The 20,378-nt window shown below is 39.5% G+C and overlaps 1 protein-coding gene across 5 annotated transcripts in view; it reads right to left on the minus strand.

The window, feature by feature from the left end:
* DENND1B (DENN domain containing 1B) overlaps nucleotides 1–20,378 on the minus strand; it is a 210,436-nt gene that overhangs the window by 104,352 nt on the left and 85,706 nt on the right. For 4 of the 5 annotated variants that reach the window (XM_084799269.1, XM_084799268.1, XM_084799270.1 and 1 more), the window contains 4 exons: nucleotides 8,809–8,878; nucleotides 7,976–8,056; nucleotides 3,230–3,289; nucleotides 1,773–1,826 (listed from right to left, as the gene is read on the minus strand). In XM_084799269.1, coding sequence (XP_084655395.1) covers nucleotides 1,773–1,826; nucleotides 3,230–3,289; nucleotides 7,976–8,056; nucleotides 8,809–8,878 — 265 coding nt within the window. The remainder of the gene's footprint in view (nucleotides 1–1,772; nucleotides 1,827–3,229; nucleotides 3,290–7,975; nucleotides 8,057–8,808; nucleotides 8,879–20,378) is intronic. The other variant, XM_084799271.1, reaches the window with a different exon arrangement.

Consider the following 20,378-nt stretch of genomic DNA (forward strand, 5'->3'; position numbering starts at 1 on the left):
ATGAGGGAGACCCTAGCTAAGACTCCTAGTAATGGGGAATATGGAGCCTGAACTGGTCATCTCCTGTAACTAGGCAAGACTTCCAACAGAGGGATTGGGACAGCAACCCAACCACAAAACCTTAGGCCAACAAGTTGTCCTACCTACAAGTGCACAGAGGTAAGAGGTAGGGCAGAATTTGAGGATAAGGGCCAAACAATGACTGGCCATGCTTGAGGCCTATGCCAGGAGAGGATGCCCATCCCTGACACTGTTAATGATACTCTGCTATACTTGCAGACAGGAGCCTAGCATAACTGTCATTAAGAGGTTTCACCTAGTAACTGATGGAAACTGATGTGGAGACCCACAGCCAAATATTAAGCGAAGCTTAGGGAATCTTCTACCTGCCTCTGCCTCCCAAGTGCTGGGATTAAAGGCCACCCATCTTGTGGAAAAGGGAGAGGAAGGACCTGAGGAGCCAGAAGGTTCCAGGACACCACAAGAAAACCCACAGAACCAACTAACTTGAGCCCATAGGGACTCACAGGACTGAACTGCCAACCAGAGTGCATGCATGGCACAGACTTGGTGCCTATGCACATATGTAGCAGTCATGCTGCTGGGTCTTCCTGTGGGACTCCTAAATCAGGAGAGGGGCTGTCTCTGACTACACTGCCTGCCTTTGGATCCCTGTCCCCTAACTGGGCCGCCTTATCTAGCCTCAACAGAAGACACACTACTCTTACTCCAGCTTGATATGCCAAGGCCAGCTGTGATCTGCATGGAAAGTAATAAATACCTTAGGTTAAAGTTTTGATTCGATATTAGGAAATCGACAGCTGTGGGGCTGGGGAGATGGCTGAGGTGGCAAAACACTCGCCACACACATATGAAGACCTGTGCTCTGACCCTCAGGACCCACGTACAAATCGACATGGGGGTGCATCCCCTATAATCTTAGCACTGAGGAGATGAAGGCAGTTGGATTTCAGAAAGATTGGTGAGCTTCAGCTGAAGCCTTTCTCATAAACCAAGCTGGAGAATAGTAGAGCAGGACACTGGATGCTGGCCTCTGACCTCCTCATGAACTCACATGGAATGCACACATGCAAACTTACACACGGGTACCCACACACACAAACTCATACACAGAGGTACACAAGGAAAAGTTACATTTGTATTCTTGGTCTTCATTCACTACTGATGTATTTGAGAAAGCAAATGTTATAATGGTTTGAAAACAATATGGAAAACAGTACACATCTGATATAAATACAAGGCTATCTGAAGGGACTCTTCCTACTGATTTTCCTTTGATTTGATGGTTTATCATTGATTTACTTTAATGTTCTAAGAAAAACTGTAGGGGGTTTTTCCTTTGCCCACAGATTCAAATGGCATAGACGAATATCCATCATTGTCCTATAGAAAATATTAACTTAACTCTTGAGAAACAGAAAGTATTTCTAATATAGCTACAATTAACAATATAACACGCATTATTTCTCACAGTATCTTCAAGTCTAATAAAATACTTACTTCATTAATTAAAACCAGGCAATCAATAATCAAGACACTAATGATTTAAACCAAGTGACAGAGAGGAAGTCTAAAATTGAGTGGTCGTTTACTAACGTGACTGTGAAGTGCCGAGGTTTCCGGTTAGCATTCTTCCAACTGGTAGAATCTGTGCCTTGGTACTTCCCTACAGTCACACAGCCATGCTCAGGAGCGAGTACGTGTCACACATTCGTATGGTACAGTTTTAGACATAGAAAGCAGACACTTACGCTCTCCGGTATCGTCGGGAGTCCAGTTATGTCCGGGGCAATGAAGTAGGAGTGCTAGCCAGCAGAAACGAAGCACAGAAGGAAAGCATTACATTTCATATTCCATATAATTTGCAATAAGAAAAAACCATTGACTGTTTAAGTCCAGACTAACATCCGGTCTTGGTGACTGTGAGAGCCTCTTGCATGACATGCAGATCTAAATGACTAATAATGCCTGTCCCAGATAAGTAGTGGCAGTCAAAATAAGAGACTTTGAAATTGGAGAGAAACAGAATAAAAATCTTCTCAAGTATTAAGACAAAAAAAATATATTACCAAAAGGTTACATATATTTAAATGTATCTAAGAACATGTAAAGTGTGCTCATTGAAGAGTCTGTAAAATCTATTGCCTCCTGGGTTCCTATGACTCTAGTAAATTTTATATTCAGAAAACAACAATAAAAGAAATTTTTCAATGATTAAAATTTAAAAAAATATATTTGCTATCTAAAACTATGACCTTACGTATACACCAATAAATATTTACTTCCAGAATAAACAAAGCAGTATCATGTAATGTTCACATGAAAAATATAGTCTCTGTCTTCCAGTATCCCAAACAACGGTCACGCATATTATCCACCCAAATCAAAGTGTAATCCTCAAACTGTTCTATTTTCTGTTCATATTATGCTCCTAAATGATTTTAAGTATACAGGAATATATTTCATATTGTCTTAAATCTAAAGATTGGAGCAGAAACTTTCAACAGTATTTAAACAGAGCTGAACTAGTCAGAGGCTGTTTCACAGTCATAATGCATAAATTTCCAGGGTGGAAGGATATAAGTCCAAGGTGATATTGTATGCAGACCTAGCCAATGGACAGCACACTCTCCACCACTGTGTGGAGAGCAGGGACTGACTGGGACATGAACTCTGGTGCCCCATATTTGACCACTTCCCCTTGGTGGCGAGACCTGGTGATACTCAGAGGAACAGTAAGCAGGCTACCAGGAAGAGACCTGATAGGCTGTGATCTTACAGTGGGGGACAAGGTCCCCTTCTGTCACAGACCTAGGGGAGGGAATAAGATGAAAGAGGGAGGGAGGAGAAATGGGAAGATACAAGAGAGGAGATAACAAATTAGATGTAATCTGAATAAATTATTTAAATAAAAATTTTGAAAAAAAGATGATCTTGTGACAGAAAATAATTGTGATGGAATCTCATGCAGTGGATGTACTTCAGCATAAAAGAGAAGATGCAAGGCTACGTCCATTAAAAACCTTTATGTGGATGGGTTTCATATTAGTGTGCCATAGAAAATCAGGAAAAAGAAAGAATAAGCAGAAAACATACTCTAATTGATCATTAATAGCCCATTTTCCATTTTCCAAAGAACCAGAGTGAATCATAAAGGCATAGTGATTTTAGAATAGTGATTTTAGAAGTCAGGGTCCTGTTCACTCACCGGCATTAGTGAGGGCTCATCTTTCAGAACTTGCTCACTGGCAATAAATAGCTCTTGGTTCTTACGAAAGAAAAATGAGTATTTTACTAAAGGGAAGCTTACAAAAAACTTTCCTGTATACTGAGAAAAATCCAAGTTGCTACATTATCCACTGAAAGTACTGGAGTGACATTTATTATATTGAACATTCTAAATTCGGCCCTGCTAATCTATTCTGGAAATATCTTGTGCAAGGTTTGTACTGTGTGTACAAACAGTAGATGCTTAATGATTTTTGAAGTGCATTTTTTACATATTTTACATATTAACTTTCATAAAATATGCAACATTACTGACCAATAACCACTTCCAGGACTTCCAGCAAAGACTTCAAAGAGTATGTATTTTAATCTGTGAGATAAAATTAGTGTCCAGGCCTAGTTAAGACAAATGTTCTAGTCTTCAAACTGCCAATCACTGATGGACAGTCCTGTGGACATAGTAATCTGCTACAGAAACAAAATGAATTATTACTGAACTCCATAGGAAACCACAGGTGGATTTTACTAATATATTAGACAACTGTAGTGTAAAAACAGGTATGCAAAATTTGAAAGCTATTATAGCCTACTGACTCAAAGACCCACCTGGTCATCAGGCTATAAAGGTGTTTAGCGTCGACAAGTACTAGAGAAATGCAAATAAAAACTGTAATGTGCAACTTGACTCCAGTTCAGCAAATAGTATAAAGCAGACAAAAAGGAGCAAGTGCTGAGGAAACTGTAAAGAGAACACTACTAATACACTGTGGCTAGAAATGGATATATGCAAAGCCACTATGGGAAACAACATGCAAGCCTCTCCAAAAGGTAAAAAGCAAACTTGTCCCAATGCTCCAGCAATCCCGTTCTTGACCATGCCTGAGAGGAAAGGACAGCAGTAAACCCGCAGCCACGTCTACTGCAGATGCTGTGCTCCCTTGTTCATGGAAGCACTATTCACAATAGCCAAGAAGTGGAATCAATCTTAGTTTCCACCAAAAGATAACCCGTTAAAGGTAATTTTATTTATACACAGACACAAACTAATTATCTATTAAAAGTGAGATTTTTGTCATTCATGGTAATGCGGGTAAATCAGAGATTGTTATGTTAATAAAACAAAATAAATACATGATTTCACTCATATATGCAAACCAAAAAGGCTTGTTAGGGTGAGAGAGATCCCACAACACACCCCATCAACAGATACCGTTATTCTATTAAAGAGAAAATAAGGGCTTGGAACACAGCTCAGTGGTAGACGGCAAGACCCTGGGTATCATAACAAAACAAAAACTAAATAAATAACAGACTTCAATAGCTTACATTTTGTAAAAATTTATTTAAATTTATATACTGTATGTGTACACATGTGTGAGGGCGTCTGTGAAGGCCAGAGGTGGGCATCAGACCACCTGGAACCAGAGTTATACACTGTTATGAGCTACTGACTTGGGCGCTGGGACAAAAACTGTTCCTCTACAAGAGTACAAGGGCTCTTAACTACAGCTCCAGAATACACTTGCATTTTCACAACTTAGAAATCCTCTACAACGCTGCTTCCACTATTTAATCAAGCACTATACATTCCATAACTCTTTGGCCAAGTATTTGGATTGCTGTATAAATAGTTTAAAGAGACTGGTGCCTTCTTTTTGTAAATGCCACAGCTCCTCTGTTGTCCTTCTCCAATCCTCTACTGCATTTCTGACTAACCATGGTCTCTGCAGTGTTCGCATTTCAGTGACTTGTGAGTTTTGAGTTTCTCCTTACCTGATCTTTTCTCTAGTTCTCACATGATTTCCTTTATTTTTCATGATAGTCTGTGTGGGGAAGCAGACTTAACTTTTCCTCTACAAGCTATTTAGAAAGCAACATCTCTGCCTGCTGAAGACTTCCCAATTTGAGTTAAGTCCCAGGTTATCCTGAGCTTTTCATTTCATTGTCTCCAGGTGAGATTAATTCTATCCAGGGGACAGTTTCCAGCAAACGAAAACACAGAGAGAAGGCAGCAAAGATGAGAGAGAGAGAACAAACATGGTCCATCTTAAGGTGAGACCTCTGTAAAGGCAGGAGCAGGGCAGGTTCTAACGCCAGTCAGACTACAAACAGGCTTTGGAGTGAAAGGACGGGATGGTGTTCACTTAAGATGCTGACTAGAATAGTAAGACCAGAGTGAGATAAAATAGTGAGACACAAAGAAAACAAACAAACAAACAAAAAACGAAACAAAACAAAGCTTAAAAGTTGGAGTAAAGCTAAGTGCATGACCCTGAAAGTCTAGGTCAAAAGTTTGGAAAATTTCTATATAAAATAGAAAGTTACAGGCAGGGATGGTGGCTACTTGGGAGGCAAAGACAGAAAGATTGTACCCTGGATGCCAGCCAGAGGTACATAGAAGGCTCAGTGCCAGCAAGCACTACTCTGTCTCAAGATCAAAAACTGTAAAGGTTTTTTGCGACTTTAGCAGGGTCAGGTAGGGGGTCTCTCTCTCACGGAGTGGTTTTCCTTATGGAAAACTGAATACCATTACTCTGCTAAAGGAACTTAGCAATAAAATTACTGCTACACCCATAGACCAGTGCTTCATTCCCCCCATCAGGGAATTAACAGACCTGAAACTGGACCAGGTACTGAGAATGAGAGACTTTTGAGCATTCTGTCCTAAGTAGAATACATTTATCAACACCCTCCCTTCAGAGTCAGGGATCTATGCAGAAGAGGAAGCAGAAAGATTCTTCACAGTTGAGTGGAGAGTGGGGTCTGACTTTCACACATACTCTGGTGCCCCATATTTGACCATGTCCCCTGGATAGGGAGGCCTGGTGGCACTCAGCAAAAGGATAATCAGGCTACCAGGATGAGACTTGATACCCTATGAGCATATACAGGGGGAGGAAGTCCCCCTCAGTAACAGTCATAGGGGAGGGGAGTAAGGGGAAAATGGGAGGGAGGGAAGAATGGGAGGATACAAGGGAGGGGATAACCATTGAGATGTAATATGAATAAATTAATTAAAAAAAAACAAAAACAAAAGAAAGATTATAAGAGCCAATAGGTAATGGATGACTCCAGGTAAACTGTGTCTACCAGGTGTGTCATGACTAATACACATATGAACTCATAGAAACTGTGCCAGATGTACAAGGCATGCATGGGTTCAAGCCCAATGAGACCCAGCACCAAGAAAGGTACCTGGGCAGAGGGTCCCACTCCTAACCAAGAAGCTATTAGCAGTTGGTACCTACTGGAAAGGCAGAAGAGTTTCCCTCAGTAGAGTGTCACTGGGTATACCAGCCACACATTAGGACAGGCCCCGTGCCCAGTGTGCCTAACCAACACACCTTGGACTCCGTGGCTGTGTGTGTTTTGGTTTGTTTGTGCTGTTGTTGTTGTTGCTGCTGTTACACTTCTAATTTTTGTTTTGTTTTTTTTGGTTCTGTTTTTGTTGTTATTCTTTCTGAGAAAGAGAGAGAACATGAAATAGGGTAGCCAGCAAGGTTGGGGAGATCTGGGAGGAGTTCAGAGAAGGAAAAACATGATCAAAATAAATCATGAAAACAATATCAAATAAAAAAATTTATTTAGCACGTGAGGGAATGGTTGCCTAGAATACCACACATTAAATACTTTGTGAGTCCATTAAATACTTTAAATTGCAAGCAAAGTGAGGAATTAGAAGAATGTTTTAACAGGAACAGGGAACTCTATAGAGTTTAAGACGGTTACTCTGACAGCCTTTACAAGACAGAACTAGAAGGAAAGCCTCATTTAAGCAGAACTGCTATGAATCTGGATCAAAGCCCTGACAGTGACGGCTTAAGAAACTCCTTACCGTCCAAAACTGCAAAATGCCTTATATGAGTACGGATTTGAAGCTGAATTTCCTCAAAAACGTTCTTGCCCTACTACTTTTTCCTTCTTTTTGGAGAAAGAAAAAAAACCCCAACATATTCACAAGAAACAATGATAACATCAATAAATATTAACCTATTTTATTTGAAAACTAATAAAAGATACAGATGAAACCTCCAGTTTGTTATCAACAACTTTTGCCTTTTTTCCCCATTATTTATTTGTTTATATAGGCTTTTCAAGATAGGGTTTCTCTGTGTAGCCTTGGCTGTCCTGGACTCGCTTTGTAGACCTTGCTGGTCTCAGACTCATAGAGACTCGCCTGCCTCTGCCTCCCAGGCACTGTGATTCCAGGAGTGCGCCACCACGCCCAACTTCAACGGCTTTTGACATCAACAAGCCCTCACAATCTGCGCATATCAACCTAAGTAGATGTAAATGGAAAAGTTCACCGAGAATCTCACAACAACTTGGTACTGCAAGCCTGCTGTTCTCACAAACGCAGATCGCAGCCCAGGGGTTCACAACTAACCTGAAAGGTGCATCCACATGGAAAGAAGACAAGGGCACTTTAGCTGGGGTCTCATTCCGACATGGCTATGCAACTTTCTCTCGTGAAGCACCCCTTGTTTTACGAAAGGTTTTTTTCCGTGTGTGTGTGTGTGTGTGTGTGTGTGTGTGTGTGTGTGTGTGGTGTGTGTGTGTTTGTATACATGTTGGTATATACTTTTTAGTATTCATGAATTTCACTTCTTGATATTATAACCAAGCATTTCCTAGAAATGGGTGATTTGGCAAATGAGTCCTGGAATAGGCATGCATTTTGAAGTGAGAACAAATTGCCTCTACAAGCAAATTATGAAGTACTTACCACACTCAAGTTGACAGGAGTGTTTGCCTTTGGTACTGGGTGGTTATAGAGTGACTTAAGGGTTTCATTCAAATCCTCTTCCTAAGCAAAGAAAAGATCATTTAATAGTTAAAACATAAAAAAGCAAATATAATTAAAAATACATATGCACCACGATGCCCGGCTTCAACTACTTTTGACATCAATAAGCCCTCATAAATCTGCACATATCAACCTAAGTAGATGTATGTATATATGTATTTACACATATATGTGTGTGTGTGTGTGTGTGTGTGTGTGTGTGTGTGTGTGTGTGTAAAACCTGAATGTAACTACAAGCATGATATATGCCTCTACCACTAACTATGAATTGGTCTGATGAGAGAGGCAGCTAAACAGTCAGTCATCTACATAAATGTCTTATTCACAACAGAAACAAGCTCTATTAAGTGTTTCCTAGCAGATGAATGAGTGCACAGCTTATAGGGTATTCATGCGATGGAATATCATCCACACGGCACAGCACTAAAACCTTGAATGTACTACGTTAAGTGAAATAAGCAAGGACAAACCTGGATCCACCTGTGTGAGGGGACCTGAAACATATCTATATACTTGAGAAAGCATACAGATATCATGGCAGTTGACAGAAACCGAAAAAAAAAAGGAAATAGTAATTTATTATTTAATAAATTCAGAGTTTGGGTTTGTTCAGGTGTGTTGTGTTGATGGTTAAAAACAATGTGACTGTGATAAATACCATAAAATTATAATCTTTAAAATGGCAAAACCTGCTCATTCTATGATATGTATACTGTAACACAACAAAACAACAGAGAAAAAAGTCATCTTACCAGTTCCTTGGCCAAGTAATCTGCCAGAGTATTTAGAAGCTTATAATATACTTCAAACCATGGCAAGTAACTGTAAGAAAAATTTAAATGTATATAAAACACCTAAAATTTAGAACCAAGAAATAAACAGATAAATAAAAAGTGAATTTCTATTATTTAAAACAAGTTGATCCTGGATAACAGAAAAGATTTACACCCAGGTTTTCTTTACCAATTCTTGAAATTTCATTACCATTAGCTATACACAGTTCCATTTTATGCCAGCAGTCTCTGCAAAATGACTTAATCCCATCTCACAGCAACCACTGTTGTGAGGATATAGAAAATACTAGTTTATTGCAGAGATGTAAGACCTAAAGAAATGTGTCCATCTTCGTGTGAGTATCCCAGAATGCATTTAAAGAAATTAAGATGGTGGCAGTGTCACAGGTCCACCAATGCATCACGGTCTATCATTGACTTGCACAGCATAAAGCACATACTTGAATCTCTTTGTAACTATTACCCAGTTGATGCTCAATGCAACAGAACCAGGTTCTGGTTAGTTATATACTGATTAGTTATATACTAGTTAGTTATATACTAAATCTTCAGAAACTATGAAACCACCATTACAGCCTAGGGCCAGTAAGAAGGCTGCGTAGCAAAGTACTTTCCAGAGAAATGTGATATGACTTGATTCCTGGACCCTCATAAAGAAGGAACAGCAATGGCTCCCCAGAAAGCTCCCCTCTAATGCATACGTGTGTCCTATGACACTCACATGCCCACACTCCCACAATTATTTGTACATAATAATAAATTATTTTAAAAATCAGTTTAATCATAAGATACATGAAGATGAATGTATTTGTATAATGAACAAACGAAAAAAAATGGCAAAAGACAGACTATACTATAGAAGTGAACTTTAAAACTCCTTTATCCCCTTAGAGATGAATAAAAAGGAGAAGGTAGTAAACTTAACTTTTTAAACTTACTATTAGGAAACAAGAAGGAGGGAAGGCAATATGGCCTGAGGGACTCAAGTTCAACCCCTGGAGTCAATTGATGGCAGCAGAGAACCAATTCCACCAAGTTATCTTTTGCCCTTCACACATACTGTGCAGCCCACGAGCCACCACCATTCCCCCACAGGGACACAGATTTCTTTATTCTTTTCTCATATGAAAAAACGTTTTCAGAAATTCTAAAAGGTGAGGACAAAAAAAAAAAAACAAAAAAAACTCAAAAGTGGAGGCTAGCATAATTAAGAAAGATAGAGAAGAGCATAAGACGTTCTCCCAGTAGGACCTAGAATAAGAAAACAAAGGGAAAATATCACAGCACCAACCTGTATCAGGCCACTGAGTAATGGTAGCTCCCAAAAGAAAGAAAGAGGAACATTGCTTAAAATGTTACCAGAATGGCCCCCTGACCTTCAGACCCGAGTCTTCCGGCTGAAAGTGTGGTGACATGGGAAACAGGAAGGCACGCTACAGTTTCTCGTGAAATTCAGAACAGGAATAGAAAAGAATCGGTATCTCCAAAAGACAGTAAGAATCAAGAGGACCAAATATATGAACGTCACCAAACCCTCAACACTGAAAGTGAGAAGATGAACGCCTTCAACCTACAGGCCCGGAGAGCCCTGGGGGCGTATGATAGCACCTTGCTCAGTCTTACTGGGAGGCACAAATTCTCCTGACTTCAACAAAAGAAGAAAGAAGGAAAGAAAGAGTGCAGGGGCAAGGAAACACAACAGACAGCACAAAGAATAGAGAGGTCCAGGGACGAGAGCTGTGCAAAGGCTGAGGATCCAGGCTGACAAGGGATGAGCTTGGGAGAAAAGGCTGGACAGGCTCACATTAGCTCACCACACTTTCTATACTCTTAGTCTCAAATCATTTGTTCAGCAGGACATACTGATGGAGAAGCAAGGAGGCTAAGTGCCAATCTTCAGCCCTCCCTCCTCTCCTCCAAAGCCAATCCTCCTGCTCAGCCCCTCTCTCCCTCCCTCTTCCTCTTCCTCTCTTTCCCTCCCCCCTTCTCTCCCTCCCTCCCTCCCTCCCCCCCTCTCTGTATGTGTATGTGTGTATCTGTCTCTCTTTCTCTGTCTCTTGCTGTCTCTCTATCTCTGTCTCTGTCTGTGTTTCTGTCTCCTCTCTCTCTCCTCTCTCTCTCTCTCTCTCTCTCTCTCTCTCTCTCTCTCTCTCTCTTTCCCAGACCATCTGCTGTAGCCTCCCCTCCCTCTTTACCCATGGAGCACACAGAATTTTTCCTCCAACCCCCCCACCCCACCCCCACCCCATCCCTTTATTCCAGCCCCCTTCTCCAGCAGGCATTCCCTGAGCCAGCCAGGGAAACCAGGGAAGCCTATGAGCTAACTGCAGATCTTCACCTCTGCCCTCTCTCCTCCAAATGCAAGCACCCAGTCTCACCCCCAGCTCTGCAGAAAACCTCCTACTGTGGCCTCTCTTTCCTCTCTGCCCCTATCTCTAGCAGATCACAAAGATCTTCTCCAGCCTTCCTCACCCTCATCTGTCGTCCCAGCCCCGAGCCCCAGCAGGCATTACCTGGGACCCCACCATACAAGCCTTCCAGAGAAGCAAGAAGGCCAGCTAAGCAGAAGACAGCTTCAGGTCCTCGCCTCCTCTCCTCCAAATCCAACCTCAAGTCTCACCCCCAGCTCTGTAGCACATCACCTGTGTGTGTGCCCCCTTTTCACTCTCTACCCAATCCCCAGGGGACTAAGCAGATCCAAGTAGCCCAGCAAGCATTCCTCCCTCCTGTGTACCCCTCTGCCCTTGACTTTTCATCACATTCACATTCCTAAGTGCCAGTTACGGTACCCAGAAATGCATTCTAAGCCAAACGACCAGTGGCCACACCTGAGTAATTCCCTTCCAGACCACACCTTCCTAAGAACCAGACAAGGCACAAAACACCCACCGCCACACAGACAAGGCCAGATGTCAGCACCTAGAACTGCAATAATCCCAAACCCAGACGTCCAGACACCAGCGTAAAACACCTAACAGCCAGAATGGCGGCCTCCACTAGAGACCAGCAACCCCTCCAAAGGAGGAGCAGAGAGCTGAAGTACAAGACAAATGCTTTAAAATAGCCTTCATGAATATAAAAAATGTCCTTAAGGAAAAATGAATAAATCTCTTTAAACAAATCCTATGAAAACAAACAAGCAGTGGAAAGAAAAAAAGAAAGAATAAAAAGTGGTCAAGACCTGAAAGTGGTAATAGAATCAATAAAGAAAACCCAGATGGAATGAAATCTGTGTAGTGGATGTAAACACGTTTCTGTTTTGATCCCAAGTGTGGGATGTGAAACAGGTTTGTGTGAGGGTATGCTGAAAACAGACTTGTGAGAGAACAGGTGATATTTGTCCACTGGAAGAGGACAAACATGCCTCTTGCAGGGGCATGGTCTTTGTCAACTGATAAACATCCTAGTATGGACTCTGAGAGGAGAGATTGATATATAGATAGATAGATAGATAGACAGATAGACAGACAGATAGATAACAGATAGATAGATATTGATATAGATATAGATATAAACAAGAAGTGGGACTTTTTTGGTCTTGGCTGTTCATCACTGTACTTCAAGACACTCCTAGAGAGAATGGCTCCAGCAAAGGCTTCAAGGCTCTGGGTTCCTGCTGCTGCTCTGGGCTCCCGCTGCTGCTCCAGGTTCCAGCAGCTGCAGTTGCAGTCATCTTCTCTGAATTGCTGGTTTACTGTTTAACTGGTCTATTGGAATCCTGCCGACTACACCAGTGGTATCGCTCCAAGGAACTGAGTATAAAAAAGGTCTATCTTTTCTGTTCCTATTAACCTCCTTTCTCTCCTATCTAGAGTATGTGGGTTGGAATGGAGGTGTGAGGAGCAAAAAACGCCATAGAAAGTAGGTTTGAAGAGTTCAAAGCCTACAAATCGGGATATGAAAACATTTAAGAACTCAAATAGGAAGCTCATAAGCAAGTCTCACCTACAGAATATGAGATGGAGGACAGAATTTCAGGCTTTGAAGACAAGATAGAAGAAATAGACACTTTGGTCAAAGAAAATGTTAACTCTTTAAAAAAAAATCTAGTCACAAAATACCCAGGAAGCCAAGGACACTATGAACAGATCAAATCTCCAAATAATAAGAAAAAAAAAAAAAGAAGAAGAAGAAACCCATGTCAAAGGCACAAAACATATTTTTTAAAAAATCACAGAAGAAAATTTCCTGAACTGAAAGAAGGGGGTATCTATCAAAGAACAAGATGAATACAGAACACCAGATAGGCTGGAGAAGAAATGCCCCTCTGCACATATTTGAAACCCTAAACATAAAACAAAACAACAAAAAACATTTCACAAGATTGCAAGGGGAAAGGATGGAGGGAAGTATAAAGGTAGACCTATTAGAACACCATCTGACTTCTGAATTGAGACTAAAAGTCAGGATGGTCTAGACAGGTGCTCTACATCCTAAGAAACTACAGACGCCAGATCAGACACTACAGCTAGCAAAAGATTCAATCGCAATAGATGAAGGGAGAAAAGCATCCCATGATAGAATCAAACTTAGGCAGTATCCATCTATAAAACCATTCCTCCAGAAGGGGCGGGAAACAAACCTTCAGCCTGCAGAAGGTAAGCAAACCCAAGAAAACACGGAATAATTCCAGAGTAGCAAATCAAAAGGTGGAGGTGCAGACACATGCCCTCTTCATGTGGGTGCCCTCGGAAGGGCAGTGGGGCTGTGTCTGACAAGGGCTCTGGGGACTGCTTTTCAGTTACTTCCCCCTGGCAGGGCTGCCTTGCCAGTCCACCTAGGAAAAGGATGTCCTTAGTGCTGATGTGGCTTGGTGTGTTGGGATGGGCTGATGGAGGGGAGGCTCCTCTTTTCTGAGGAATATGAGAGGGGGAAGAGAGGGAAGCCGGAGGGGTAACTGAGAGGAGAGGAGGGATAGGGCTATGATTGGGATGTAAAGTGAATTAATTAATTATTAAAAATTATTAATAAATAAATAAATGGGACATAATGAAACTGAAAAGTTTCTGTACAGCAAAGGACACCATCATCTAGACAAAGCAGCAGGCTACAGACTAGGAAAATATTTTTACCAATTATACAATCAATAAAGGGCTAATATCCAAAATATATTGAAAAAAAAACTCAAAAACCGAGATATCAAGAAAACAAATAAATTAATGAACAACAAAAAAAAGTGGAGTACAGATTTAAATAGAGAAATCTCACAAAAAATTTATATGGCCAAGAAACACTTAAAGAAATATTCAACATCCTTAGTCATCGGAGAAATGAAATTCAAAACTACTTTAAGATTCTATTGTACACCTGTCAGAATAGCTAAGATCAATAAACCAGAGGAGATCTCACGCTGGCAAAGATGTGGACTAACGAGACCACTCACCCATTGCTGGTGCAAGTATCAATGTCTACAGCACTATGGAAATCAGTGTGGGGGAGGCTCAGGAACCTGGGAATCGATCTAACTCTAGTTCAGCTACACCACTCTTGAACATCTTCCCCAAGGGCTCCACAGCCTACTACAGAGAGACCTTCTCAACCATGTTCACTCTTCCTCTAGTGATAACAGCCAGAAGTTGGAAACAGCCTAGATGTCTTTCAAAGGATGAATGGGTCAAGAAAATATGGTACATTTACACAAAGGTGTATTAGTAAGCTATTTTTAAAATATCATGAAATTCACAGGCAAATGGATAGAACTAAAACAAAAAAAAAAATCATCCTGAGTAACTCTGACCCAGAAACATATGATATACACTTGCTTATATAGGGATAATAGCTCTTAAGTCAATGAAGCAAGCTATAATCCATAGAACCATAGAGGTTAGGAATAAAGTAGGGGTCTAGGGGGTATGGATAAATCTCCCTCGGAAGAAACAGAATAGATAGCTATGGACAGACAGAGGGCACGGGGAGAGAATGACAGGGGAATGGGGGGATTAACCAGGAAGGGGGAAGAAAAAGAGAGATGGACAGAATATGGGGAGAGACAGCTAAAATTTAGGGACATTTTAGGACTAGCATGGAAACCTAATGTAGTGGTGGTGTCTTACAATACATGCATATATGAAGGTGAACTAAATGAAATCACCAGATAACAGAGGAGACAGAGCCCCAACTGGCCATCTCTTATCACCAAATAAAGCGTCCAGGGCCAGGAATGGTCTAGATCTAATGGAGCTATATGCTAAAGAGATGCCATGAAAACCCCCAAAGAACCCTAGCTCTTGCCAAGGCTGCCCTCCACAAACAGCAAGGCCCAGTTGCTGAGGACAACACCTACACAACTCATTGAACATGGAGAAGTCAAGCTGGTGCAAAGCTAGAGCATTCACCCCTAGGGTGAAGTCAACCTGGTGTTTTGGTACTGGAAAGCACTCAGCATGCTACCAAAGGAGAAACATAAACATCAACCCAACTAGAAACATTCTGATCTGCAATCATTTTTTTGTTGTTGTTTTTAATTCTTTTTATCTCTCCTTTTTTTTTATTCTACAGGTCTTTTGTGTATCTATTATGCCTTTTGCATTTATGTTTTTGGAGGATTACTGAATGTGCATCGCCATCTGTTCCCTGTGTCTTTTCTTGGGGTCTTTTCCTTTTGTTTGTTTTGTCTTATTCTAATGTTTACTTTTGTTTTACATTATTATATTTTATTTTATTTATTATCTATTAGATGCCTGTTTGTTTTCTAATGAGACAAGAAGGAGATGGACTTTAATGGGAAGGGAGAGGGAGATCTGGGAAACGTAGAGAGAAGAGAAAGAATAATCACAATATATTACATGAAAAAGTATTTTCAATAAAAGAAAAATAATTTGTTCTTCTTTCAAGCACATAATAACATAATGGTGTAAGAATGGAATTCTTCCATTTGTTTCTACTTTATACTTAAAACTTCAACTTTTATCAGTCTGGAGAAAGTATTATTTCAGGAGAAAATAATTTCAATATGTCACATCCCCCTAATGTATGTGTCCAATTCAGAAAAATTCTGCCTAACTGCTCAAGTTAATAATAATAATAATAATAATAATAATAATAATAATAATAATAATAATAGTTTTGGTTTCTGGTAATTACATGTCCTTTTTCCTTGGCTACCATGAAAACAAAAAAATATAATTTCATAATCATAAGCTATTATAAAATTAAGTAATCTTCTGCATAGACCAATTAGCTGAGAAGTCCTTTAAATTGCATTGCTTTCCTGTCGCAGTGATTTTTTTTTCCACTGTTAGCTTCTACTCTCAATTTATTTTTAAATTGGGAAGATATATCAAAACTCAGTTTTCATTAAGTAGCTAAGAGTACTATTGACGTATTTTAGTAAGTGATAAATTATATTAATAAGTAATATTTGTTATCTTCATATTTAGATAAAATCTAAATTTTCAAAGTTCTTATAGCATACACACACACACGTATACACACTTGTGGACATCCAGAATACTACCTTTCACAGTATCTCACCCTGATACCAGACCAACTTTGTCTACGTCATTTAAAAACAAGGTTTACCTTTACAATGTATTTCTCACAAACTCTTGAGGCTTGCTTTGCTTTATATTTCTGTCTGGAGATTACCTCTCAGGGGCAATACTAAGTACACTGGGTGCAGAGGGCAGAAGCTAAGAATCACAAAATCTATACTGTCACTATAGGAACTAAAACTTGAACATTAAGCATAAAAGATACATTAAACCACATGTTACGTGTTTTATATGAACTAGCTCATTCAACTCTGAAGTCTGAATATAAAAGATATGATAAATTATTCATGGTGACAAGGTTGCCACATGGCTAACTTGGGAAGACAATTCTACTCAGTCGGCCCCAGTACATGCATTCCTGATCCACTACAGACAGTTGAATAAGTTGCAACAAGTCAATCTGTTTGCAACTTTTAATTCTTTTGAAAACAGGTCCTTGCTACAGACTTGACATAGTTACCCTCTTCGCTCAGCCTCCCACATGCTGGCCTTGTAGCCAGCCAACACTATACCTAGCCCCTGCTTAATGTTAAATAATCTAACATACAGTCTCTGTCCACTGAAGCAAAGAGCAAAAGTTGAAATGCTCGTTGAGTATTTATAGCATTACTTTTTATAACTTTCAAACTACAGTTCATCCAGAAGGTGAAAATTTCTCAGATCCATTAAATGATTTTGTCTAACAATTTGGTAATCCCTTCCAAGTCGGGTTGGATTGCCTGTATGTTCTTCTCATTGCTAAGGTGCTGGGAAAGGACGCAGCCTGCGACATAGTAAAGACAGTGTAGATCCACAGGTGTCAGTGCACGAGGCAAACCACGCTGCTCATGATGACATGACCGAGCCAACAGTTTTCTCTACACACACTATATTTTGAAATAGTAAGATACACTCAGATTTTTGCAGGATCATTGACATGTCAACATGTACTAACACCAAAAAGAACCAAGTGCAAGCATGTGCGGGTTCTCAGTGATAAGCTGCTTGTTGCAATAAACCATCCACACTTCTTAACAAAAAGCACACTCATATCTAAGTGGAATTAGTCTGTAAATGCTCAGCATGCTTCTAAGAATGTGAAAAAACAAAGACATTTTCTGCTGCAACCATCTATAGCAGAGGCTACAGGCTGGCCATCCGCAGCTGCAGCCAGCCAACCCAGGACTGTTCTCAATACCAGCTGTTCTGTAGCATGCTTAATCTATTAACTGTCAGTTTATAATGCATTGGAAAAAATATCTCAATTTCATGTTCCTCTAGAAATCATAAGACCTGGAGTCTAACCAAACAATATTCCTTTGACAAAAGCCTGGAGCTAAGTGGTGCTCCTTTTTGCCACGTGCTGCTCTGAGCACCGTACTTTCTTCAATTTCCTATAACAAGGCTCCTAACCTATTTCACATTTTGGGTCTCTTATCTGCCTGATCCCTGAAGAAAACTAACTTCACAACTCATAATAGGAAGCAAGTGCTCAAAATAAATTACTACAACTTCATTTTCTGATGTACCACAATGAGTGAAAAATTCCAATGTTTTAATAATATTTGATTTCACACTTTTGTGGTAAAATAAATAGCATCCCCTTTTTAAGAAAAGCATTTTGTCTAAAACTTTTTATTTTAATATAAAACTCACATAAGATAAATATTATAAATCATATATGCCTTCAAAGGTAAGAAATATCATGGGTTTAAAGTTTTGGAGGTTTTTGTTTGGTTGGTTTTTGCAGTTTCCTTTGTAATTTCTAAGCAACATACAAGCTCTTAAATTGATTATCAGTAACTTAAAATTTTACACTATTTTTTGTACTGCAAAACATGGTTAAATTTGCTTTTTATATACCAAACACGAGAATTCCAGGAAGTTAAAACTTTCAACAAAATGTATGGGGGAAGGATCTGTTTTTTTATTTGAGTATTTTTAAAGTAAAAACATAACCTCATCAACAAACTATATAACTATTATAGATTTGTAAATATATAAAAATAAAACAAATTACTCTTCTAAAAGCAGGAGGCTAAAATTTAACTGTAAGATTACATCCTAAATTTCCAACCAAGACAAGAGGCAAAAGACAGACGCACACACAAAACCATGAGTCCGTCTGCTGGCGTCAGAAGACTCTGCAACACTTGGACTTCCACTATAGCGCTGTAAAAGTTTTACATTCAAAAGTCAAAGGTTAAATAAAGGAAAGGAAATGCTTTCTGTCAAAGAGTCAAGCAGCTGCCAGCAGTCTGAATGGCCAGCAGGAGCCTGATGCACAGTAATCAAGGAAAACCAAGGAGACGGCCTCTCCGTAGGAAGGCCTCTCACGTCTGGAGGCTGTTTGTCCACTAGAAAATTGACCCAAAATGTGTAAAATTGAAACATTCTGCTTTGAGGGGATTTGTCCAAAGGAAGAGTGCGAAGCCTTCTAGTTTGGTGTGAGTTACAGACAGCAAAGGGGGCTACAAAAGCCCTAAGCATAAATCTGCCTTCCTCATTAGAGTATTTCATTTTGAACCCTTGGCGACATTTTTATAGTTGTAAAATTTTGTTAATGAAATTAGAGGTGGAAGAGTATTTCTTGAATCTTTGCTAGCATATGAAAGCAATTCTAAACACAAGCAATAAGACTTAAGCTAGTGATCTCTGAGGACAGCTTTGAAATCTTGTTCAACTAAGACAGGTACTTCAGAGAAAGAGCTCAGACACACAGGCCTTAAATTAAATGCCATTTTAATATTAAATTGCACTAAATTTTATTTTTCATCTAAATTGAACAATATTAATAGAAATTTTAAAAGCATACTAATTGACAGATATTCTGATGACATAATTCTAGGAGAAAGGAAACTCATGGTTTTAGTAGCATGTGTGCAGCTCCAACTTACCAGGAAAGCAAGAATAAAAGTGATCAGCTGTCACATTAACACTTGCAATATTTCTGGATACTTGCACAAGAGGCTATGACAGTTGAAGGAGCTCTTATGGGTACTTTAAAAATATCCATGCAGTCATCAAATTTTAAATATTGACAGTTAATCCTTTAATTTGATAAACTGCAGAAAAAATAGATAAATATACGTTTGGTCATGTGGAAATAAGGCTGAAAATTAAATGTGACAATGCAAGCATTATATATCACAAATATAAACGACTTATGTATTGTTTTGTTTTTTGGGAGCGGTTATTTGGTTTGTTTTGTTTATAGACATGTGTGGACATTCTGTGACTTGTTCAAGAAAGTATTTTGTCTAGTTTTTCAATAAGTTTCAGCTGAATTAATTCCAAGAATTCCAAGTCAAGGGCTTTTCCAACTTGACTATAAACATTCTTTAAAGCGTCTTTGTCCTCTAGCCATAATCAGAAGAGCTCCTCCTCACCAGCTGGAAGTCTGTGACAACGGGAAAATCTGAGGAACGCTGAGGAGCAGTGCAGCTTCCCTTACATCCCTTCCCTGGCTCCTTCCACAAAAATAACTGTTTGCATTGAGCTTGAAATGTATATATATAATGTATGTAATATATATTATATGTGTGTATAATGTTTGTATTATCCCAAACTCTTTTCTAAGACATTCTAAGTGTACAGTACAAAATCTAGTCAAGTGTTGCTTTAAGATAATAAGTTTTAGAAATATAACACATTTTACAAACAAAAAAAACCACTTCTCATATTGACCATTTTACATGGATAGCAGAGAAAAGCACTAACATCTGGGTTCCTAACTGTCACAGTCACCCCATCAATACTTTTCCTTTCTTTCAGAGGTCACTTATCAAATCCTGATCTTAAATTTCAATGGCATAAAATACAGAGGCCCCTTTCTGGTTACTTCTGCTGCACCAAGGCGACCAGTGGACAACTTGCTGTCCATGCAACACACATGGTAGCAACATGCTTCCCATCCCACAAATACACTGTGTGTGTGTGTGTGTGTGTGTGTGTGTGTGTGTGTGTATTAGTTACTTTATGAAAGATTATCTGGATACATTCCTACTAATTCTAATAAAGTTCTTATTTATAGTTCATCATCTATATAATGATGGC

This window comes from Acomys minous, assembly GCF_964271855.1.
Source record: "Acomys minous genome assembly, chromosome: 1".
Taxonomy (NCBI): domain Eukaryota; kingdom Metazoa; phylum Chordata; class Mammalia; order Rodentia; family Muridae; genus Acomys; species Acomys minous.